General features: G+C 36.0%; 2 protein-coding genes and 1 long non-coding RNA gene across 8 annotated transcripts; all 3 read right to left on the reverse strand.

The window, feature by feature from the left end:
• Positions 1–2,563: 2,563 nt before the first annotated feature.
• LOC124843985 (tetratricopeptide repeat (TPR)-containing protein) lies at positions 2,564–6,030 on the reverse strand. 4 transcript variants are annotated; one of them, XR_015783231.1, is made up of 8 exons: positions 5,509–6,030; positions 5,351–5,400; positions 5,174–5,261; positions 4,373–4,603; positions 4,101–4,220; positions 3,819–3,983; positions 3,213–3,329; positions 2,765–2,789 (listed from the first exon to the last, which is right to left on the reverse strand). XR_015783231.1 is itself a non-coding variant. In XM_047320833.2 (5 exons), exons 1-5 carry the CDS (start codon positions 5,950–5,952, stop codon positions 2,721–2,723), a joined length of 768 nt encoding a protein of 255 aa, XP_047176789.1. In that variant the 5' UTR covers positions 5,953–6,027; the 3' UTR covers positions 2,564–2,720. The 4 variants fall into 4 exon arrangements, 2 of the variants coding, with proteins under 2 accessions (XP_047176789.1, XP_087959059.1); XR_015783230.1 differs by having other exon boundaries at positions 4,101–4,603; XM_047320833.2 differs by lacking the exons at positions 3,819–3,983; positions 4,101–4,220; positions 4,373–4,603 and having other exon boundaries at positions 2,564–2,789; positions 5,509–6,027.
• Positions 6,031–8,409: 2,379 nt separating this feature from the next.
• AGD15 (ARF-GAP domain 15) lies at positions 8,410–23,359 on the reverse strand. 3 transcript variants are annotated; one of them, XR_015785112.1, is made up of 9 exons: positions 22,540–23,356; positions 22,351–22,409; positions 22,094–22,184; positions 10,056–10,110; positions 9,874–9,970; positions 9,629–9,779; positions 9,386–9,429; positions 9,043–9,153; positions 8,410–8,694 (listed from the first exon to the last, which is right to left on the reverse strand). XR_015785112.1 is itself a non-coding variant. In XM_088110291.1 (9 exons), exons 1-9 carry the CDS (start codon positions 22,588–22,590, stop codon positions 8,671–8,673), a joined length of 807 nt encoding a protein of 268 aa, XP_087966417.1. In that variant the 5' UTR covers positions 22,591–23,359; the 3' UTR covers positions 8,410–8,670. The 3 variants fall into 3 exon arrangements, 1 of the variants encoding a protein (XP_087966417.1); XM_088110291.1 differs by having other exon boundaries at positions 9,252–9,419; positions 22,540–23,359; XR_015785110.1 differs by having other exon boundaries at positions 8,665–8,694; positions 9,252–9,429; positions 22,540–23,352.
• LOC148205292 (uncharacterized) lies at positions 19,046–21,580 on the reverse strand. Its single transcript, XR_015785108.1, has 3 exons — positions 21,408–21,580; positions 21,224–21,309; positions 19,046–19,395 (listed from the first exon to the last, which is right to left on the reverse strand). It is a non-coding gene; the product is annotated as an uncharacterized LOC148205292 (long non-coding RNA).
• Positions 23,360–23,899: the final 540 nt, after the last annotated feature.

The raw sequence follows: 23,899 nt of genomic DNA on the forward strand, positions 1-23,899 counted from the left end.
GTGAGATTGGGGGTGCAGCTGTGTAGTGAATAAATAAGGAGAATAGGATTTTAAATAAATTAAAATATCCTAAATGATAAAAGTAAAATGTTTTAATAGAATTAGGATTAAAAGAATTTGGGGAGGTGGAGGATGTATTGTGTGGTGGTGGAGGGAGCACCGCTTTATCCATGATCGTTCTAGCTGTCTTGGGTTGTCTACGATATCTTTTTGCACTTACATTTTTTCTTCCTGCACCCATTTAATTAAGAAATTTCAGTTTTACTCAATTAAAGTCAAAATCCTGACTCTGCTTTCCATTTCTGTCATTTTCATTTGGGCCGCACCTCCTCCTTCTCATCCATGCATGTCTGGACCTTCAATCCTTCTCCGGGTGTTGCTCCCTCCACCACCACAGCCTTCTCCCTCCACCTCCCCTTTACTATTTTGCCCCTCAATAAAATTTTATTTTTAGAATTATTGTTTTTTAATTTTACTCATTTATAACATATTTCACTGATAACCTACGTAGTTCCTTGTATGAGTAAAATATTTTTCTGCAAAGCTCAGTGATCGTGAAAAGAATTATCAAGCAATCTTCCTCTTGCTTTCGGTGCAGTACGTGGTGTAGTGCGTTTGTGGTGTAATGTGCTTGTCGTGGTTCCTCTCCAGGTACGTAGTCATAATCCTTCCAATAATCCTAAACCCTAAACCCTTCCAATAATCCTTCCAATAATCTTTCCAATAATCCTTTAATCCTAAAACGTAAAATGAAAACGAAGCTTAAACGGATGACATCCGTTGAAGGATGTCATCCGTTTTGCCTTAGACGGATGTTGACATCCGTTGAAGGATGTCATCCGTTTAAGCTTTGTTTTAAATTTATGTTTCTGTTATTATTTTATTAGATATTTTAATATTTTGATTTATTATTTTTGAATATCTTTTTAATGTATTTTAATAATATATATTTATATTAGTTTATATTTAAATATTAAAATATTAAAATAATAAAATAATAAAAGTAAAAAATTTTAACTTTAAGGATATAATTGAAGTTAAAGATAATTGGGGAGGTGGAGGGAGAAGACTGTGGAGGTGGAGGGAGCAACACCCTCCTTCTCCTCTGCATCGAGTTCCTGCACCCTTCTCTCTCCCGCATCTAAAGCATGGTGAAGATGGTTTTGTGCGAAGGTGAGAAAGACAATGAACCACCGGCGTCGAGCCTTTGGTGGTAGAAGCCCCTAGCGTGCGGACGTGGGTCAATGGAAACTCATAGATTGGATACATTGGAAGCAGCCTCCACACCCACATTTAAGTTTTTGTCCTGAAAATAAGCTTTTATGCAAAACTTACTTCTTTACATCATTTTGGATACATTAGAATCAACTCGTTGATTTTCTTAATCACTGTCAAAGTTTCGGATTCATTAATCCGAAAATTACTTTTTAAAATGCATTATGATAAGAATGTTCTTTAAAATATTTTAAGAAAATAATTGTTCGAAAGATATTTAAGATAATGAATATTCAATAAGATAATGAATCTTTCATATTCAAAAATATATTTTAAAATATGAAAAAAGGTTTTACAAGTTATTTTCAGATTTGAAAATATATTATAAAATATCTAATTTTAATATTTTTTTATTTTAGAATGATTAATTCCAAAAGATAGTTCTAGACCTATAAATATCTTTTGAAATAATTTTATAATATTAAAATATTTCCAAAATAAAACTTTTTAAAAGATATTTTCAGATTTAAAATATGGTTCAAAAAATTTGTCCCAAATATTTTTATTTCATATAGTATATTTGGAAATATAAAATATATTTCACAACCGATATTTTAGAAAAAATTTCAGATCCAAAATTACTTTTCAAAAAAATCATTGTCAAATTTTTTCTTTTAAATTCTAGATTTAGTTTTTTGAAAAATATTTTTCGGATCTAAACTATATTCCAAAACATCTATTCCAAAAAATATTAAAAATAAGAAAGTGTAAAAATATTTATAATATCTGGATTTATGTGGTTGGGATCGAGATTTGATAGTACTGCCAAAATGAGGTAAAATCTGTGAACCAATCCGGCTCACCACGAGTTTGAGCCTGATTGGGTTGAAAAAAAATGTGAAAATTTTGATTCGAGCCAATTTTGACCTAGCTCACTAAAAACTCAGTTCACTCGAGTTGAACCCGTGGCGAGTCAGATTGACACCAACCCACCTATTTTTTTATTGAAATCAAATTAATTAAATTAATTATTCAAATCTTATTTTTTTATTGAAATCAAATTAATTAAATTAATTATTCAAAACGCACAATCTTTATTTCGTAGTAGAGCTTTTTGTGATGCGTTGTGCTGTTGTCTATCCAAAAATTCCTCTGTGCTATATAACTTGTCACTTTTTCTAAATAAAATACGGTCAAATTTGAGAAAAAAAATGAAAAATTATATTGAATAAACTCACAAATATTTAGACAAAAAAAAAGGCCTATTAAACCTTCTTTGTTTTTTGTTTTTTCTCTTCCAAGACTTACCTCCTACCTCGCTTCTCATTTCTCGTGAACTTTGCTAGGATATTCTAAAATGCTACAAGATATTATAACAATCATAAATATAACAATTGAGACTTGAAATTAAAAATACAACGCAAATGGCATTTGAATGCCCGGAAACAGTAGGATAAAATTTATTCCTTCTGACATCACTGTAATTGAACTAACTGGAATTTTACTTACAAGCCAGATCTCACACTGTGTTTGTTGACAGCAGCTACTTTTTCCTGAAGATTTGTTACCCGAGCCTGGCAAACCCAAATAAGATACAATGATAATAGATAACACAGTAGAAACAAACGATACAACGATAACAGAAAAGACAGTATAAAGAAGAGCACGAACAGCACAGACCATTAATATTGTTCCAAAAAACAGTACAAGATATGACAACCTTTTAATAATTATGTCATTAAAAATACGAATTTTTCCTCACATGTGAAATTTTTGTGAGAGGCTATCGATCCAGAATTGAATATTCTTTCATTTCTTTTTAGTATTATTTCTATTATTTACATTAATGTTTGAAATAGCTCAAGAAATCCACAGGAAATACAATCATCGTTCTCAGTTATCAGTTGTGTTGCATCTTCCTTCCCGAAAACCACAAATGTTTGTTTATGCAAAAAGAAATACATACGTTATACGTATAGCAAAACAATGAACACTACCTTGAATGATTTAGAATGGCGAATCGAAGGTTCAATATCTAAAGATGTTAAATATGACTGCTCTGCCAAATCAAATTTGTTCAATGCCAAGTAGGCGTCACCTTGGCAGATACAAGCCTGCATAGATAAAATGACAATATAATACAAGTGAAATATAGGCACAGCAAATAACGTGAAAAATGAACATATACACACTGGTGATAGGCAAATAACATCGAGGTAAGATCAAGAAAAAAATATCTAGTTGTGACATTTTATCATGGGATTTCAGTAACGATCAGAAGGTAGTAGTTTTCACCAACTGCCTAATGAGGGGAAGGGTGCATATCAAAAAGTTTACCTACAATGGTCAAGAAACTTGGCTGATTTAAAACTCAAGATTGGATTTTCAAAATGCTTATGCTGGGAAAGCTAAATCTCTTGAGAGTTGCACATTAAAAAAAAAAATAACTGCACGCCGTAACAAACTCTAAAGTACTCTTCTGAACAAATTCTCTACTATTTACAAAAATTTATTAGAACTTGGGGAAGGCTACAAAGGACCAGCTTTTTAGGTGGTGTATGGTAAACAAATTTTATTAAGCGTTGGATTAATCTAATACTCACAGTTGTATCCTGCTTCTTCCATACTGAATTTAATCCTCTCAACCCTTTCTCTCTCCAGCTTCCACCAGTTGCTCAATCCACACGTGACATCTCTCATCCTCACTGCCACAAACTGCCTTCTTGGCCCCATGACCACCACCATTGTCACCCATGAAATTCCATTATCTGCAACATCACCGCAGGGGTCCCAACCATCATATTCAGTTCTTCCAAAACAACCAGACTCATAATTTTGTTTTAATCACCAATTTTTATATTTTTCTTCATAGGTTCAATTCTCACCCCATCCAGAATCTGCTATGGTTAACACGTTGACAACATTCCACCCAGCAATTCTACAAAGAGGATCACAAATAATCCTTCTTCCAAGGAGGTGTAGGGAAGTTCGATGCGAGAGTCATCCTTTTGCATGGGTGCAAATGTCAAAAACATCAAAAATAAAACATTTGAAGGGAGCACAGGTAGATGCAGAATCAAACAGGGGTGAAGAAATAGAAACATGACTATGTATTGCTTTTTCTCTAAAGACCTGTTATTCACGAAAAGAGACATACCAAAAATCTAGGTTTAATAAGGAAGGTGAAAATTTGAGACTTTGTTGATTACTATGGTGCAAGGTTGGTGTTGTGTTTGGATGTGGAGCAGTTGAAGCCAGAGAGTTGGTCCAAACAGCATGCATTTTGTGCTTGAGAGATGGCTTCTTTATGGTAGGCTGGTTGTCGGTGTGGAGAGGTTGTAGAATCTCACCATTGTTGGCAGTTGCTGATATGGTGTCTTGATTGATCCTGGTGAAGATGAAGAGAACAGTTTCTAGTTCATGAAGCTGGAAAGATCACAGAGGAGAATGGAGATGGAGAGAAAGAAGAACTGAGGTGATTTCAGCAACGGTGAACACTTTATAGGGGATTGCTGGAAAGGATGGTGAATCTAGTGTAGTGTAGCCACCAATAATAAAATTAATCCAATGGATCAAAATTACGGACCACCAACCAAAACCTCCTATCAAAATTGTCAGCCTAGCCTGACCCTTGTAAAAATAAAATTTTCTGAGTCTCACTTCTCATTTAATCAATTAATCTCATTCAGTTTTGTTATTCTCAATAAATTTTAATCAAAACTGTGTGGCAAAACAGAACTTTTCATTTAACTTCAGGTGCTACTCTTCAACACTCAAGTAAGGCATGACGAAGTCTTTCCTAAGTAAAAGTTAATGATTGAATGATGTGATTAGCAATGACACCACATCATTAATAATTCAGTCCAGACTTCATACAAGAAGCTGTAAATTTAACTATGACACCTAATTGGAAAGCAAGTTTTTTTGTTTCTTTTTATAATAGAAGAATTCGACTCACCTCAGAATAACGGGGAGCTAATGCCAAAGCCTCTTCAGCATCTTCGAGGGCACCAGAGTAGTTGCCCAATTCCAGCCTTACAAATGACCTGAATGTCAAATGTCAAAATACATAATAACGTAACAAAGGAAGCAAGCACATTAATGAAACCTGATGTAAAGAATGAGTTCAGCAAACCTGCATTTAAATATGATATACATGCCACCAAATGGTTTTAAATCTATAGCCTGTATCAATTAATTTGAAAACATGGAAAGGAAGAATGAGTAGTGTCTCGTTTTAAATTCAAAAGTCTAAAGTAAAATGGAGAATGAATAATGGTTTGCTTCGTGTGCCTGTGAGAGCAGAAGCTCAGCCTGAGTGAAATTTCGGTTGGCAAACTCAATGTCCGCTCTCTTCCTCAGAGCAAGCGCGTCCAAACAAGTCTTTGGGTCATGGCCGGCTTCGGCAAACAGAGTTACTACGAGCTCCGCCGCCCGAGCAGCCGTCCCACAATGGCCAAAGATGAGGCCATCAGGCAGGACCACCAGGTTGGGGCCCCCACCGCACCGCCCCAAGCACCCGCACGACTTTACGGTTACGTTTGGAGGAGCGACCCCATAGAGTGTTTCTAGGGTTTGAAATGAGCCCTGTCTGCGGCAGCTGCGGTTGCTGCACACCCGAATTTCCATTCCCTCTGTCAGCTGTGCTTTGACACGGCAATCTAAACGGCATCGTTTCATCGGTGGGGATGGCGCGTGCCCACAACTAAGCAATAGATTGTGTCTACTGCTGTTCATCTATTGTTTCAACTTCAACCTTCCTCCTTCTTCCCCTACAACCTGGGATATCATGTATCAAATAAACGGTTTCATTTGTTTTTTCAAGTATATTTGTTTGGATAAATAAATGAATTCCAATTTTAACATACCGAATTTGACTTAATTATATATAAATATTATCACATGAAATTATTATTTCAAAGAGACTTTATACAGTTTAATTATAAATTTTATCATTTATTTATTATCATTTCATTCACTTAGTACTTCTTTTGATCCCTCAAAAGAGGAAGATTGTTCAAAGGGGTCTTACCTTTTTAAAAAAGTTTGAAGTAAACCCAACTTGTGAAAAATCAGATCAAATTAATCTTTTTTGTTATGGTAACAGTACAACTGTCTCGTTGGCTAAAACTTAATGAGCTGTCAGATTTTTCTTGTACTTAGAATATAACGTGTCAATTTTGAATTTAAAAAAAACAAATTACTTGCCACATCAGCAACGAAACCAAAAAACCACCATCATCTTCTTTGCCAGACTTTAAAAAAAACTCAAAAACAAAAAGGCGAGCTCCTCCACCAATCTCCTCCTCCGAAACCTGCAAGAAACCGCAAAGACCTAAAGAAACCCAAAACAAGCCTCATCCATAGCCACTGAGAACCTATAAAAACCAAATTGGATGAATGTGGGTGTGGTGCTTGACGAAGGGTTGGCTTCCCCTGACGCCCATTATAAGGCCTTTTACGCTGAGAGAAGCCCCTGGTGGTTCGTAATCAAGGTCGTTGGGGCTCTCGACCATGGATCCAAGCTTTATGATAACTCTGTCATGGAGAATCTCCTCAAGAGCATTACAGGTGTAATCAGGAAATCCAACCTCCATCTTCAATCTCGCACAACCATGGCGGCCATTGATGCCACCACCGTCGAAATTAATTACACAATTGGGAACCACCTTCTCGCTCTCCATAGCGGCTTCCGGATCAAGCCTCTCTGTGCCCATGCGGCTCTCTATTGCGATCTCGATGAGGTCCCCCGCTGCGGTTCCAGCGACCTCTCATTCACCACCGTATCCTGCCACTCTACCACCGCGATGCTAGGTCCAAGTGGCGTAGCAGCCTCCTCTGCGTCGTCTTCGTGCTCCGCCACATGCATGTACTTCAGCTCATTACTGAGTATAGTACCCGGTGTGCGATGCATTGATGGTTTTACTCATAAGTCCTTGCGAAGTAGAGAAACAAGTTCTTTAGCTGCAAGGGTGAGACTACTCAAACGAACCTGTTCAGTATAACAAGTGTGTGAGGTAGGGTACAAGAGTGTGACTGAGTCTTTTATTTTGAAGTTCATGATCATGTTGATACTCATGGTGGTATTCATGATGATGATCATGGTGATGATGAGGCTCCTGATGATGGTTATACTCGTGGTAGTTACCATGATAGGGTAATTAGCAAAAATGTTGATGAAGGGATAGACATATGGTCTATGTATGTGATGTTCTTGATAACATCGAGAATCAAGAAATTGATGATAATGACATTTAGAGGATTAGTGATCTATGTTAATAATGTTAAGGATGGGGTTTGCATGTTTGTTATTATGTAGTGTTTATTGCTATTCACATGTTGTATTGTTATGATTTATTTTAACAGTAGTTTACTCATTCATATTTGTGTTTGTTGTATGTCATTTTAGCAATAATCATATAATAAAATTATACTTGAGCAGATAATTTTGTAAATGTTCCAAAAACATGATAAGATAAGAAAAATTTGGAATTATTTAAACTTCGTATTTTCTAGATTATTTTAAATAATTTTGAACGATGTAATTGGATATTACTTTTAAAATTATTATGATTTGGTTTATTTCCATACATTTCAGAGTTTTTAAAAAATATGTTTCGTACTATAGGAAGTTTGAAACTTGGAGCGTTATAATTTATCTTTATTATATCTACTCATGTCAATGTAAATATCCCATGGATAATTTTGGATGAAATTTGAAGTTTGCTAATACAGTTATTAAATTTGATTTTTTTTATTATCTCTTAATTAACTTTTACAGCTTCGAAACTAATAAATTGATTGTCAATTTTTTTTATATCCCTAGAGCATATATGCAAATGATTTTGAAATACTTTAATCACATGTTAAAGTCAAATCGATTTTTTTTAATCAATCATATGTTACGAAGTTACTTAATTACGTAAGAAACTACTTTTAGTTATACTTGTATTCAAACAATATTATATTTCCACTTTAAAATTAACTGTGCGTGTTAATTATATTTATTTATCCATTATAGATATTAATATTGTATGATTATTGGATATTAGCATACATGAATATTATAGAAAGGCAATTTTGTCTAACAAGGGAGTAAAAACTATTGGGATTGGGACAGTGAGATAGCAGAAGTGGTACTGCATAACTAGTAACCTTAAGGCTGCGAAATCAACCATTGTGAAGCAAGTAAAATTCACTGTAATGCTAACAATGTCCATTTATTTTGACAGAAAAAGAAAAAAGAGTTGGACAAACGTAGGTTAATTTATATTAGACTTACAGTTTATTTTTGTTCTGCAGTGAGGAAAACTTCGTTACAGAAGAAATATAACTACTATGTCCTCCCTCCTTTATACATCTCAGATTAGGTAATGTTGTAAGAACAATGAACTACAATGTAATTCAAGCCATTCTTTGCGCAATTTCAACAACAAAGTACTGCTCATGTCCGGTTCAAAACATAGTACTCAAACAAACCTGTGAAAACAAAAATAAAAAATAAAGATTCTTCAGGAAAATACAACAATATTAATTAACAACTTATTTACTCAAAAGACTAGAAAAACACAATTATATTATGGTATTTTTGAAACAACTTACTAGCATTAAATAAACCTTGTTATACGAGGCAATATTACTCGTATAAAAAAAGTATATTGGAATTAACTTGACTGAATTCAGGTAAATTTAAGAACTTTCAAAGCATAGAAAGTACGGAAATGAAAAAAAATCAACAAAAATAAAAATCTAGAGATTCCCCAAAATATGAAAGTGCAAATCACATTGTTAAATAAATTAAAAATGGGAAAAATGCATATAACTAACCTTGTGCAGCAAAACGCTCAAGCACACAGCTTCAACAGAAACTATAATGTTGGGAAATCTACACCAAGGATTAATTGAAAAGGCTATGAATTTAAAATCCTGAAGCTTCTCCTGAACATACATATATGTAAGCGTTAATTCTTTTATTCGATGAATTCAATAAAAGTAATAATATGAAAAGATCATATAGACATAATAATTTATAATACAATCAAATGTTGCCCAAGTTGAAGGTGGCACTGTTGAAAATTTTTTGTTATCGTCATAGATGCAAAGCAAGTTGAAAATGTTCCCAGAAGCGATGCTCTTTGTGGACTTGTCAAAATCAACAGAAGAGGATGACCTTTTAAATGGAGGAGAATTCTTCTTTTGCGTGTCTATAAAACCCTGAATTGCATAAATACAGTTAAACAAACATATCCTCATGTTTTCAAGATGGTAAATCTTGGAAGGCAGTCAAAAACAAACGCAGCAAAAAAAGCTTAGAAAATGAAGTAATAACAGTTGTGACCTTCTATTAAAAAGATCTAGTAGAATTAACAACAATTCACTAAGAGGGTAAATTAATGGATAATAACATGGTTACCCCTCGTGGTCTTGTTATTGGGGGTAGAATTTGTGCGACGTGGTTTGCAAGAATGCTTTCTTCAAGAGAGAGTCTCCTGTTGTTCTTCAGAATGCCTCCATTTGATTTTGATTGCTCTTCATCTTTTGAAGCCCATATTTTCTCTACATACCTAAAACACCCTAAGCAAGTTATGCAAATGGAAAATCCAATAGTCGATCAAAACTATCTTTTACTTCCAAAAAATAATGTCGATCACAACTTACTTCATACGGATAAACTTCTCCATTGCCAATTTACTTCTATCAAAATTTGGTGGCATTTCTGCTTCCCAGTGCTTATTTGACTTTACATTACCCATAACTGCGTACGACGTGTTATAGAGACTAGTTATGTTATGTGCAAGCAACACAAGGAGTAATAATTACAATATTACATAGTTTCTTACATTGCATGAAAGAAACTTGGTCTGGTAACCACGTATCTAAAGTTGTGGACCGCACCTAGTTGCAAAATGAGAACACGCCATCACTATAAATTTACTATGTAATAAATAATAGACTACCATATAGTGCTTTATTGTAACCCTCCATATAGAATAGAAATATCGGATATTGTTCAAGAAAATCCATTTACATCACCAATTGGCAACAGTTTGTATGCAGTGATTTAGATTTATAAACAATGTACATATTATTAACAATATTGCAAAAACTACATTACTAGAAAATCATTTAAACAAATTTATTTCCATAATTGAAAACAGCTATGTTATCCATACCAAGTGATTGGCAGACTAACTCGGATTAAAAAAGTTAAACTCATCCAAAAATAGTTAATTGAACTAAAATAAACTACAAAAATAATTATTTTTATTAAAATTGAATTAAACTTTTTGTTAGTTCACTTTTTAGAAACTTAGCCACTAAACGAATAATTGAATGTAGTACTTCAAAAGTGTTGAAAGAAATATTTACACAATAAAAGTGTTCTTTTAAGTGAGTTTTCAGTTGTGATTTTTTATCAGTAAAATTAAATCTGATTGGTTAAAAAAAAAATAGGTCATTTTTTTTAATAATATTAAGAATGCATATAAAAGTTGGTGGTCCCACCTCTCTGTTAAATGAAATGGAAGTAATATTTCGAGTTAAAAGAAATAGAATGGTAAAAAAACTTTTTATCTCCTCTGCCAATAAGAATGTAATTCAAATAATTATATTTTTTTAATTTCTAAAAAAATAATTCAATTATAAAATATATAATTTAGTTAAGTAGTTAAAAAAATAATTTATCTACAAATATATAATGTAGTTAACTAAATTAAAATTAGTTCAACTAACTTAAACTTATTGACTATTTTTTCAATCTCATGTATATTGGGTGATTTAAAAAAAAAATCAGCGATTTTAAAAATAAATAAATAAAATTAAAATTTTAAGGTATGTTTAATATAAATTAGAAAATTATCTATTTAATATTTCTTCTACCATCTAAATTCTTTCTAAAATTAATTATTTCTTATATTTTTTTAATAAAAAATCATCGTAAAAATGATAACAGAATTTAGGACAATTTGAATCAATCAGACTTCGCTGTATTAGTTTATGTAAATGTGGTGTAGACTGACAGTGAACATCCCTAAATAATGATAATTACCATTAACCAGGACTGATCACATTTACAGAGATAAACAGTTCAGTCTTAAGAATATTACAGTAGCTCAGAATTTTAAAACCTAACATACAGCACGTACAGTAAAATCTGCAGTGTTCAGAATTCATAAAAAAATAAACAGAAACCAGTTCTGATTATCCATTCTGTAGAATTTAAATACAGAATATCAAAATACAGTCCAGCACTTGACAGAATTCCAAATTTTCAGATAAATACAAAACAGATCTGCAGAACTATATATATATACAACTGCCAAAAATACTGCACGACACACTAGACTAAAACTGCTACGGAATCGCGCCCCTACTGTTCAGCTTTTACTTCAACTTCAACCAGGTTTGCATCTTCCAAATTTTCTTCTTCCAGTAATACTTCAAGAGATGCATCACCCTCTGCTCACATCCACAACGGATGATCATTGCATTTTGACAAGACGGATTATACATGGACAGTAAACAGCACCAGGAAAATTGCAAGGGTAAGCTTATATTGTTTAATTAATACAACATACATACAGTTCACAATTTAATTCACAGATACATCAAACAACTTAATCATAAAATTTAACATATAAATCTATAAAAACAGACTGTACTGAACTGTATGAACCATGTAGTTACAGGCGTCCTTGCACCCAAGTGGTGTGGTAGCCGGGATATACCTAATCAGCTTCCACATGCGGTTAATCCTTCGCCCCTGCTAAGTGAGGGATACGAATGACCTCCACTTGAGGTTAATCATTCGCCCCTGCTAAGTGAGGGATACGAATGACCTCCTGCCATTCCCACCATGACTACCCCCTTCTACGTGAAGATGAGCATCACGAATATCAGGATGGACCAAGCCATCAGTAACTTGTCCATGTTCATACTTTACAAATTTAGCATTTAATACAACTGAGAAGCTCCTCCATGGAACGCTCATTCAAGTTCAAAATCATATAATCATATCATGTCGTGTTCAACCATCATATCCTTTCATAATTATAATATCTCCATTCTGTATTTCACTCTCTTAATATTAACGTCATGCATTCTTTAATCAAATAAAATGAAACTTATCACAGAACCTTTGATTTCACGTTTCTGAACAAAAGAAACGAGTCATTTATTCACTTAATATGCTTCAACTCTTGATAATTTGAAAATACTGATCTTTAGAAGAGATGAATAATACATTGAAAGATTTTAAGTGTAAAGAATCTAGATAGAACCCAAGGAATAAAACCAGTGATAAGTGTTTAGATACACCAGCAATATAATTGATTTCAGAAGAACAGCACTGGCAGTCCAAGTACGAACGTAATTAACAATTTGGACGAAGCCAGTTATGTTCGCTCAAAATTCAATAATAGGGACGAGCGTTCAGTTTAGAAACCGAACCCCGCTTTGGAACGAACGCTAAGTCAATGACCGAGCACAATCAGAACGAACGTTGGTATAAACCGAACGTTGGGTAGGACGAACGTTTAGGTATATGACCGAACACCAGTTATGAACGAACGTTCAATATAGAAACGAACGCTCTGTAGACGAACGTTCAACAGAAGGTCGAACTTCATTTAGGACGAACGTTATTAAGGACGGACGCTCTACTTAAGGCCGAACGTCACTCATTTATAAAGTTTTAAATGTTTAAATATTACTGAGCTAGACGAACGCTCAGATCATCAACTAGGGACGCTCATTCTCGGGGCAGAATTCTTTCCAAATGAAAGAATTCTAGTCTAAGTAAGCTTAACTGAAAACCGAACGGTTTAAGACCGTACAGGGACGAACGTCCTTTATCAGTACAGAGACCAGATTTCTCAACTCTTAACAGAATTTTCCAGATTTCGATTTTTATGAACTTGACAACTTTCCTTTCAGATTTAATACATCAAATCATACAGATTTCAACATTTGGATCATTCCAAATATACAATCACCATACTCCATTTATACAGAATCAAATCAATATACATTTAAATCAAAATCAGCAACAACATATATAATACAATTAAGCAGTGTTCATTCATGACAGATTCAATCGATCTAATCATTCCAACTCTATAACATTCACACATCTTTCATGCGTATCCAAAACAACATGCAAATGAACCAGAATTTATATCTCATATCAGTAAACGTTCATAAGGCTCAAATATCAGATTTCATATACATGCAACTCAGATTATAAAATCAAGCAGTATGAATTAAACATATAAGCTTCCCTTACCCGGATTGAAGTTCCAACTTGTCCTAGATGAAAATGGCTTTATCCAACTATGCTTCTATTATATTCTTGATTCTTCCAAAACAAATCTAATCAAAAATTGCAGAACTCTGAGACTACATACTTGCATGCACTAAAACTCTATTCTTCCAGAAACCTAAGAACGAAATACAGTAAGAAGGCTTACCAGATTGGATTCAGTTTCTGTTTGGTCCAAAATGGAGATCACAGCAGTACTAACATTCCTATGGTGCTGCAATTGTGATCAGAGAGGAAACGTGAGTTTTCTGATAGAGAGAAGTTAAGGATTCTTAGAGAGAAATTTGGAGAAAATGAAGAGTTTGGTTTTCTGAGGAAGAAGATGAATGAGTGTGCAGGTGAAAGGGTTCTCAGAAAACTTTGGTTTTGTTAAAGTAACGTTTGCTTGAACAAACATGTCCAAGACTGACACCTGCATACTAAATTCTGATTTGTAAGTTTCTAACGTGACAAGTGGCAGGTGTGCATGTAAGGAGTGGTGCGTTTTTAATGTTGCAGAGAATGATGGTGGTTCAGTTTTCTGTGCATTGCAGAGGTGAAAATCAGAGTTGAAAGTGGGTTTTTAATTACCCGCAACAGTGACGTGGTGTGTGTGTTAGTGGTGTGATGTCAGGATTAAATTTGCTAATTATCCAGGGTCTCACATTCTCCCTAACTACAAAAATTTTCGTCCTCGAAAATTCAGAATTTACCTATGAATAAGTGTGGATATAAGTCCCTCATTGCACTCTCCACCTCCCACGTTGAATCTCCATTCTTGGCATCCCACACTACCTTCACCAATCGAACATCCTTCCTCTTGTGTAATTTAGTGCGAACATCATCAATGCGGATTGGTTGCAACTCCAGCGTTCGATCAGGTTGTAGTTGAATGTCTTCCAGTTCTAAAACATGAGAGGGATTGGCTATATACTTTCTGAGTTGAGACACATGGAAAACAGGATGAAGGTTTGATAGTTGAGGAGGCAAAGCAAGCTCATAAGCTACTGGTCCAATCTTCTTCAGAATTTGATACGGTCCTATGAACTTGGGAGACAGCTTCTTTGGACGAACAACTCTTCCCACTCCAGTGATTGGATTCAACCTTAAAAATACATGGTCTCCTGCTGCAAACTCCAAGGGTCTTCTCCTCCTATCTGCATAAGATTTCTGTCTGCTCAAGGATGTCTTCAATCTGTCCCGAATCAATTTCACTTTATCAGTAGTTTGCTGGATAAGTTCTGGTCCAGTTAGCACATTCTCTCCTTCCTGAAACCAGCAAAGTGGCGTTCTGCACTTCCTTCCATAGAGAGCTTCAAAAGGCGCCATACCAATGCTAGACTGGAAACTGTTATTGTATGTGAATTCCACCAGTGGCAAGACCTCATCCCATGCGCCTAAATGGTCCAGGACACACGTCCTAAGCAAATCTTCTAACGTCTGGATGGTCCTTTCAGATTGGCCATCTGTTTGCGGATGATACGCAGAACTCATCTGTAGCTTGCTTCCCAATTCACCTTGTAAAGATTGCCAAAACCGAGATGTGAATCTCGTGTCTCGGTCAGAAACTATGCTTGAAGGCACTCCATGAAGACGCACTATCTCCTTGATGTACAGCTTAGCCAAATTTGTCATTGACATCTTCAAATTCACGGCTAAGAAGTGGGCGCTCTTAGTTAATCTGTCCACAATTACCCAGATTGAATCGTGATTCTTGACTGTGCGTGGCAGATGAGTCACAAAGTCCATGGAAATGCTGTCCCACTTCCATTCAGGAATCTCCAATTGTTGAAGCAATCCACCTGGACGTTGGTGTTCAGCCTTGGCGCGTTGACAGGTTAAGCAAGATGCCACAAAGCGTGCAACATCACTCTTCATTCCCGGCCACCAGAAAGATTTCCTAAGATCTTGATACATCTTAGTCATACCGGGGTGTATGCTAAGACGACTATGATGAGCTTCTTCCAATATAATACGTTTCAGCTCTCCATCATTGGGAATGCAAGTTCTTCCCAAATAACGCAACATACCATCCGTTCCAGCATTAAACTCCTTAGCTTTTTCTGAACCGAGTGCATCAAATATCTTCAACAGTTCTTCATCCTCACGTTGCTTCATCCAGATTCTGTCAAACACATCACTAGAAATTCTAAGATTACAGCACCTTATTACGTTCTCTCCTAATTCAAATTGTAATCTTAGATCTCTAAAATTCTCCACCAAGTTCAGCTCCTTCACCATCATCAATGAGACTTGTACTGTATTCCTGCTTAGGGCGTCTGCCACTACGTTGGCTTTCCCAGGGTGATATAGCAGTTCAAAATCATAATCTTTTAAAAATTCCAGCCAACGTCTTTGCCTCATATTCAGCTCCCTCTGATCAAACAAATATTTGAGGCTCTTGTGATCACTAAAGACTTGGAACGTTGATCCGTATAAATAGTGCCTCCAAATCTTTAGTGCAAAAACGACAGCTGCCAACTCCAGGTCGTGTGTGGGATAATTGCGTTCATGAATCTTCAACTGGCGAGACGCGTACGCTACTGCACGTCTCTCTTGCATGAGCACACAGCCCAAACCTTGGTGAGATGCGTCACAGTACACTTCAAATGGCTTGGACGTGTCTGGAATAATCAAAACTGGCGCGCTCGTCAATTTCATCTTCAGCTCCTGGAACCGTTCCTCACACAGATCAGTCCAAGCGAATGGCTGATCCTTTCTAGTCAATCTAGTAAGAGGAGCCACTATCTTGGCGAACCCCTCTATGAAACGTCTGTAATAACCAGCCAGCCCCACAAAACTCCTCACTTCAGTGACTGAACGCGGGCTCTTCCAATCTAACACTGCTTGCACTTTAGAGGGATCTACTGAAATACCTTCAGACGATATCACATGCCCCAGAAACTGCACCTCCTTTAACCAGAATTCACACTTGGACAGCTTTGCGTACAACTCTTTCTCCCTCAACACGGTTAGTACTGTTCTCAAGTGTTCTTCATGTTCAGCATTGGTTTTGGAGTAGATGAGAATATCATCTATGAACACAACTACAAATTTATCCAAATAGGGTCTAAATATCCGGTTCATGTAATCCATGAAGATGGCTGGAGCGTTCGTTACTCCAAATGGCATTACCACGTACTCATAATGCCCATAACGTGATCTGAATGCTGTCTTCTGGATGTCGTCCTCCTTAACCCTTATCTGGTGATATCCTGAACGCAAATCAATCTTAGAAAATACTGTTGCTCCATGCAGCTGATCCAACAAATCATCTATTCTTGGCAACGGGTATTTGTTCTTGATGGTCAGCTTGTTTAATTGCCTGTAATCTATACATAACCGAGAGCTGCCATCTTTCTTTTTCACCAAGAGTACCGGAGCTCCCCATGGTGATACGCTCGGTCTAATGAATTTCTTCTCCATAAGCTCTTCAATTTGCTTCTTGAGTTCAACCAACTCTGCAGGTGCCATTCGGTAAGGTTGAACAGATATAGGAGCTGCCGTTGTCACCAAATCAATGGTGAATTCGACTTCTCTAACAGGAGGCAATCCTGGTATCTCTTCTGGAAAAACGTCCAGAAATTCACTCACCACTGCTCGTTCCGTACTGCTCTCATTGGACGTCCGTGCTTCCGTCAACCCTCCTAACTCCTTGTCTTCATGTGTCATAATGAGAAAACAGCTTGCACCTTCCATTATATCCTCCCTTAACTGACCGAATGTAACTCCCACACATTCTTCATCATCTTCAGGAAACACTAATTCCTTCTTGCCACAATCTATAATAATATGGTTGGTAGCCAACCAATCCATTCCTAGAATTATTTCCAAGTCCTTCAAAGGTAAACAGATTAAGTTCACCTTATAACTATGCCCCTCAACCACAATAGGACATCTAATGCACACGGTAGATGTTCTAAGCTCTCCAGCCGCTGGTGTTGATACCACCAAGTCAAACTGCAGATCTCTCTCTACTATTCCCAGCTTTTCAACACACGCCTTCGAGATGAAGGAGTGCGTTGCCCCAGAGTCAAACAGCACACAACAAGGCACTCCAAACAGCAAGCATTCACCAGTTATAAGATTACCTGCGTTCTCTGCTTCCGCTCCAGTGATAGCGTACACTCTCCCCACTGCTTGTGCACGTCCACCCCGTGGCTGATTTCTGCCAGTGTTTGGTGGTCTCATCACTGCTCTTCCACTCATGTTACACTCGTTCTCCACGTGCCCATTTCGTCCACATCTGTTACAGTGCTTTCCTCCTACCAGTTGAGGGCAGGATGAACGGTAATGCGGCCCTCCACAGTGAAAGCAAGTTACACTGCCTTGTCCAGCTTGTCCTACAGGAACCAGTGCTTGAGAACCACTTGTATTGGCTGATTGATTTGGACGAGCGTAAGGTAGTCTCCTCTGAACAGAACTTCCCCTGGACACAATTGGTCCCCTACTAACTTGCGGTTGTTTCTTCTGTCGTTCAACCTCTGCCATATTTTTCTCCAATACCTTAGCTCGCTCAACCATACTGGGAAAAGACCGGATACATAAGCTGGATATCAACACCTTCAAATCACTCCTCAATCCGTTCTCAAACTTCCTACACTGCCATTCTTCATTGGCTGCCATCGTATAGAACCGAACAAGGTGCTTGAACTTGTTGGTATACTCTGAAACTGTCATCCCACCTTGAACTAGTTGTAAAAACTCCACTTCCTTCGCAAACCGTACGCTGTCAGGAAAGTACTCCTCGTAAAATTTACCACGAAATACTTCCCAAGTGACAGGACGTTGAGCTTCTATCAGAATAGCTCTTGTGCTCGCCCACCAGTGGCTTGCTTCCCCAGTCAGTAAATATTCTGTGTAAGCCAACCTATTCTCGTCCGGACACCTCTTTGCATTGAAAATTCTCTCCATGTCTCCTAGCCACTGATCCGCCTCATCAGGGAGGCCCTTTCCATTGAATTTAGCTGGATGATGCTGGAGGAAACTCTCCAAACTCCATTCAGCGTTTGGTTGAGCAGCGTGTGGAGTGGCGTTTGAAGAGGATGCTCCAGGCGTACCTCTAGTGGCAGCAAGGATGTCCATCAATTGTCTCTGTGTGTTTTCAGCAGTAACACGTGAGGCTTCTAAACCCTGCATGGCTGCCTGATTCTGCTGCATCAGGGTGGTGTTCTGTTCCATAAGGGTGGTATTTTGTCGTTGGAGTCTCTCAATAACGTCCTCCAACAATCTAGAGCGGTTGGAAGTATCAGGTTCATTCGGTTGAGGAGGGGGAGGCAATCTAGGTGCCATTAGTTCTCTGGATACAGAGAAAACGAGCGTTAGTTATGTCCAAGAGTTAAATAATAATAACTCATTAAACATATAATAAGCACACAGCAAAACACAGTGCACTCATAACCCTACAGTGTCCTTAAGAGAACAAAACTGCTCTGATACCACTAATGTAACATCCCAAAATAATGATAATTACCATTAACCAGACTGATCACATTTACAGAGATAAACAGTGCAGTCTTAAGAATATTACAGTAGCTCAGAATTTTAAAACTTAACATACAGCACGTACAGTAAAATCTGCAGTGTTCAGAATTCATAAAAAAATAAACAGAAACCAGTTCTGATTATCCATTCTGTAGAATTTAAATACAGAATATCAAAATACAGTCCAGCACTTGACAGAATTCCAAATTTTCAGATAAATACAAAACAGATCTGCAGAACTATATATATATACAACTGCCAAAAATACTGCACAACACACTAGACTAAAACTGCTACGGAATCGCGCCTCTACTGTTCAGCTTTTACTTCAACTTCAACCAGGTTTGCATCTTCCAAATTTTCTTCTTCCAGTAATACTTCAAGAGATGCATCACCCTCTGCTCACATCCACAACGGATGATCATTGCATTTTGACAAGACGGATTATACATGGACAGTAAACAGCACCAGGAAAATTGCAAGGGTAAGCTTATATTGTTTAATTAATACAACATACATACAGTTCACAATTTAATTCACAGATACATCAAACAACTTAATCATAAAATTTAACATATAAATCTATATAAAACAGACTGTACTGAACTGTATGAACCATGTAGTTACAGGCGTCCTTGCACCCAAGTGGTGTGGTAGCCGGGATATACCTAATCAGCTTCCACATGCGGTTAATCCTTCGCCCCTGCTAAGTGAGGGATACGAATGACCTCCACTTGAGGTTAATCATTCGCCCCTGCTAAGTGAGGGATACGAATGACCTCCTGCCATTCCCACGCATGACTACCCCCTTCTACGTGAAGATGAGCATCACGGAATATCAGGATGGACCAAGCCATCAGTAACTTGTCCATGTTCATACTTTACAAATTTAGCATTTAATACAACTGAGAAGCTCCTCCATGGAACGCTCATTCAAGTTCAAAATCATATAATCATATCATGTCGTGTTCAACCATCATATCCTTTCATAATTATAATATCTCCATTCTGTATTTCACTCTCTTAATATTAACGTCATGCATTCTTTAATCAAATAAAATGAACTTATCACAGAACCTTTGATTTCACGTTTCTGAACAAAAGAAACGAGTCATTTATTCACTTAATATGCTTCAACTCTTGATAATTGAAAATACTGATCTTTAGAAGAGATGAATAATACATTGAAAGATTTTAAGTGTAAAGAATCTAGATAGAACCCAAGGAATAAAACCAGTGATAAGTGTTTAGATACACCAGCAATATAATTGATTTCAGAAGAACAGCACTGGCAGTCCAAGTACGAACGTAATTTAACAATTTGGACGAACGCCAGTTATGTTCGCTCAAAATTCAATAATAGGGACGAGCGTTCAGTTTAGAAACCGAACCCCGCTTTGGAACGAACGCTAAGTCAATGACCGAGCACAATCAGAACGAACGTTGGTATAAACCGAACGTTGGGTAGGACGAACGTTTAGGTATATGACCGAACACCAGTTATGAACGAACGTTCAATATAGAAACGAACGCTCTGTAGACGAACGTTCAACAGAGGTCGAACTTCATTTAGGACGAACGTTATTAAGGACGGACGCTCTACTTAAGGCCGAACGTCACTCATTTATAAAGTTTTAAATGTTTAAATATTACTGAGCTAGACGAACGCTCAGATCATCAACTAGGGACGCTCATTCTCGGGCAGAATTCTTTCCAAATGAAAGAATTCTAGTCTAAGTAAGCTTAACTGAAAACCGAACGGTTTAAGACCGTACAGGGACGAACGTCCTTTATCAGTACAGAGACCAGATTTCTCAACTCTTAACAGAATTTTCCAGATTTCGATTTTTATGAACTTGACAACTTTCCTTTCAGATTTAATACATCAAATCATACAGATTTCAACATTTGGATCATTCCAAATATACAATCACCATACTCCATTTATACAGAATCAAATCAATATACATTTAAATCAAAATCAGCAACAACATATATATAATACAATTAAGCAGTGTTCATTCATGACAGATTCAATCGATCTAATCATTCCAACTCTATAACATTCACACATCTTTCATGCGTATCCAAAACAACATGCAAATGAACCAGAATTTATATCTCATATCAGTAAACGTTCATAAGGCTCAAATATCAGATTTCATATACATGCAACTCAGATTATAAAATCAAGCAGTATGAATTAAACATATAAGCTTCCCTTACCCGGATTGAAGTTCCAACTTGTCCTAGATGAAAATGGCTTTATCCAACTATGCTTCTATTATATTCTTGATTCTTCCAAAACAAATCTAATCAAAAATTGCAGAACTCTGAGACTACATACTTGCATGCACTAAAACTCTATTCTTCCAGAAACCTAAGAACGAAATACAGTAAGAAGGCTTACCAGATTGGATTCAGTTTCTGTTTGGTCCAAAATGGAGATCACAGCAGTACTAACATTCCTATGGTGCTGCAATTGTGATCAGAGAGGAAACGTGAGTTTTCTGATAGAGAGAAGTTAAGGATTCTTAGAGAGAAATTTGGAGAAAATGAAGAGTTTGGTTTTCTGAGGAAGAAGATGAATGAGTGTGCAGGTGAAAGGGTTCTCAGAAAACTTTGGTTTTGTTAAAGTAACGTTTGCTTGAACAAACATGTCCAAGACTGACACCTGCATACTAAATTCTGATTTGTAAGTTTCTAACGTGACAAGTGGCAGGTGTGCATGTAAGGAGTGGTGCGTTTTTAATGTTGCAGAGAATGATGGTGGTTCAGTTTTCTGTGCATTGCAGAGGTGAAAATCAGAGTTGAAAGTGGGTTTTTAATTACCCGCAACAGTGACGTGGTGTGTGTGTTAGTGGTGTGATGTCAGGATTAAATTTGCTAATTATCCAGGGTCTCACAGACAGAGTTTAGAATTATTATGAAAATCAATTATATTATGTATTAATATTTACTTTCTGGAGCTTTCTTGAACTACATATTTTAAAGTGTCACCTATTTTCACCAATTTTTATTTTATTTTATTTTATTATCTTTTCTCATTTCTATCTAAAAATATGACATAAAAGAACTGGCTACAAAAATGTAAACCTTCGATATATGAACTCCAAGGCTTCGGTGAATTCCTGAACATTGCATGCAAATGAAAATCCCTAGGTTAACACTAGCCCATCGTGGTGCCCTGACAATATTTGAAAATGGGAAAGGTAAATTTAAAAACATCTAACATTGCAGGAAGAAAAAAATTCAATAAATGGCGCGATATAAAGTGAAGAATCGGATACAATCAAAGAGCGAGTTTAAATCAATATGATGTGCGTCAAATTGTCGTTCTGAAATGGATATACCTGTTCCGACAGTCTGCACATTCCCTGTTCTCGGGCAGCTTAAGAAGTCCTTCCAAGATCTGCATAAGGCCAAAACGTAACAAGATGAATCTATGTTTATCAAGTAAAAAAAAAAAATCCCCAAAACCTGATTTCAGTAAACTATTAGAGATTTTAGAAAATTTTACAGATAATATAAACAAATGAAACCTTGGCGTGTTTGGCATTGAGCTCCTTAGAGATGGAGGCTTTCCCGTTCATGTTACGTGTGCAGTGCAGAGCGAGGGAAGAGCAAAACAAGAGTGAAGAGAGGAATGAAAATGTTAAGCAGGGACGAGGAATGGTTTTATAATCCAAAATACAAAAGCATTAGTGTGGCTGGCGTGACCTCCAACCCTGCCACCATCATCACTCCCTCTTTCTTTGTGACTTTCACATGTCAACATTGCTGGCAATACAATTGCATCAACAATACAGATTAAATCAAGTGACACTTTTCAATATTTCCTTTTTTTCTTTCTTTCTCCTTTTCACTAAAATAATACTATAATATCACTTATTTATTTTCATTGCGGGCAGGCACAATCCGGCAATCCCGTGTATAGACGTAAACCACTCCTTCGGAATTCCTGAACCTTCTTAAAAAAAACACAACCGCATAACAAATCTCTCTAATATTTTTGCTCATCAGCAATCGTGTCATTTATTGCTTTGATTGAAGGAGTCTCAACTCCTTACCATACCCAACCACTCTTTATCCTGCTTAGGTTGTTTCTTAACTTCTTTCTACACTTGACAATGCTTCTTCAACATTCTTAATCATACTTTTAAAATATTCAATTGTTTTATGAAATTCATGTTCTTCATAATTTAATTTGTTTTGAATTTTTATAATGTTTTTATCTAAACAAAATTCCTTTATTGATCAATTAACACTTTCACTTATCTATAGTAGTTAACGTGGTGTGATCTTCTTTCTTTCCATGTTTTCCAAGTTAACATTTTGTTGTTGTTCATGATAACTGTCTCGAAGGGATTTGTTTTTTTCAGAAAAAAGAGTAGATATTTCAGGTGCTAAGGATTGCGTGTGTGTACTTAAATACTTAAATTAAATTTGATTTTTTTATCGGTAATTCATCGATTAACTTTGGCTAAGCATAAAGAGTGTCTTGTAAGATGAGGATTAATCATGGCTCTATGATACTATTAGATAGTGAAGTTTGCAATCTCTATTTATATATATATATATATATATATATATATATATATATATATATATATATATATATATATATATATATATATATATATATATATATATTGTAAATTGACCTTATTTTTATTTTTAGTGTTTGATTTTTAAAAGTTTAATACTTAAAAAGAATTTTCAATGTTGAAAATATATTTAATTTCAAAAGGTAGTTTTAAAAAATGTAGGAAAATAGATTGATAAGTTTTTTTTTCAAACATTTGGAAATTAAATGCTACTGAGCTTGAATTGGAAGATTTTTCTTCCTTCACCACCATAATTTCTTGGCTAATGTCTAAATTTTTTGAGATAAGTCTTTTG

Source organism: Vigna umbellata, chromosome 1 (genome assembly GCF_029865625.1).
Source record: "Vigna umbellata cultivar VRB3 chromosome 1, Vumbellata_1.0, whole genome shotgun sequence".
NCBI lineage: Eukaryota > Viridiplantae > Streptophyta > Magnoliopsida > Fabales > Fabaceae > Vigna > Vigna umbellata.

Bases quoted from the DNA above. Each gene is read 5' to 3' on its own strand.
- AGD15 (XM_088110291.1), bottom strand. From the start codon at position 22,590: ATGAACGGGAAAGCCTCCATCTCTAAGGAGCTCAATGCCAAACACGCC. The intron at 9,780-9,873 runs GTAAGTTGTGAT...AGGGTGTTTTAG, and splicing joins GAGAAGTTTATCCGTATGAA to GTATGTAGAGAAAATATGGG. The intron at 9,420-9,628 runs GTAACCATGTTA...AGGGTTTTATAG, and splicing joins CAATAACAAGACCACGAGGG to ACACGCAAAAGAAGAATTCT.
- LOC124843985 (XM_047320833.2), bottom strand. From the start codon at position 5,952: ATGAACAGCAGTAGACACAATCTATTGCTTAGTTGTGGGCACGCGCCA. The intron at 5,262-5,350 runs GTTTGCTGAACT...TTTGACATTCAG, and splicing joins TATATCATATTTAAATGCAG to GTCATTTGTAAGGCTGGAAT. The intron at 3,330-5,173 runs GTGAGTCGAATT...TTATCTATGCAG, and splicing joins TAGCTCCCCGTTATTCTGAG to GCTTGTATCTGCCAAGGTGA.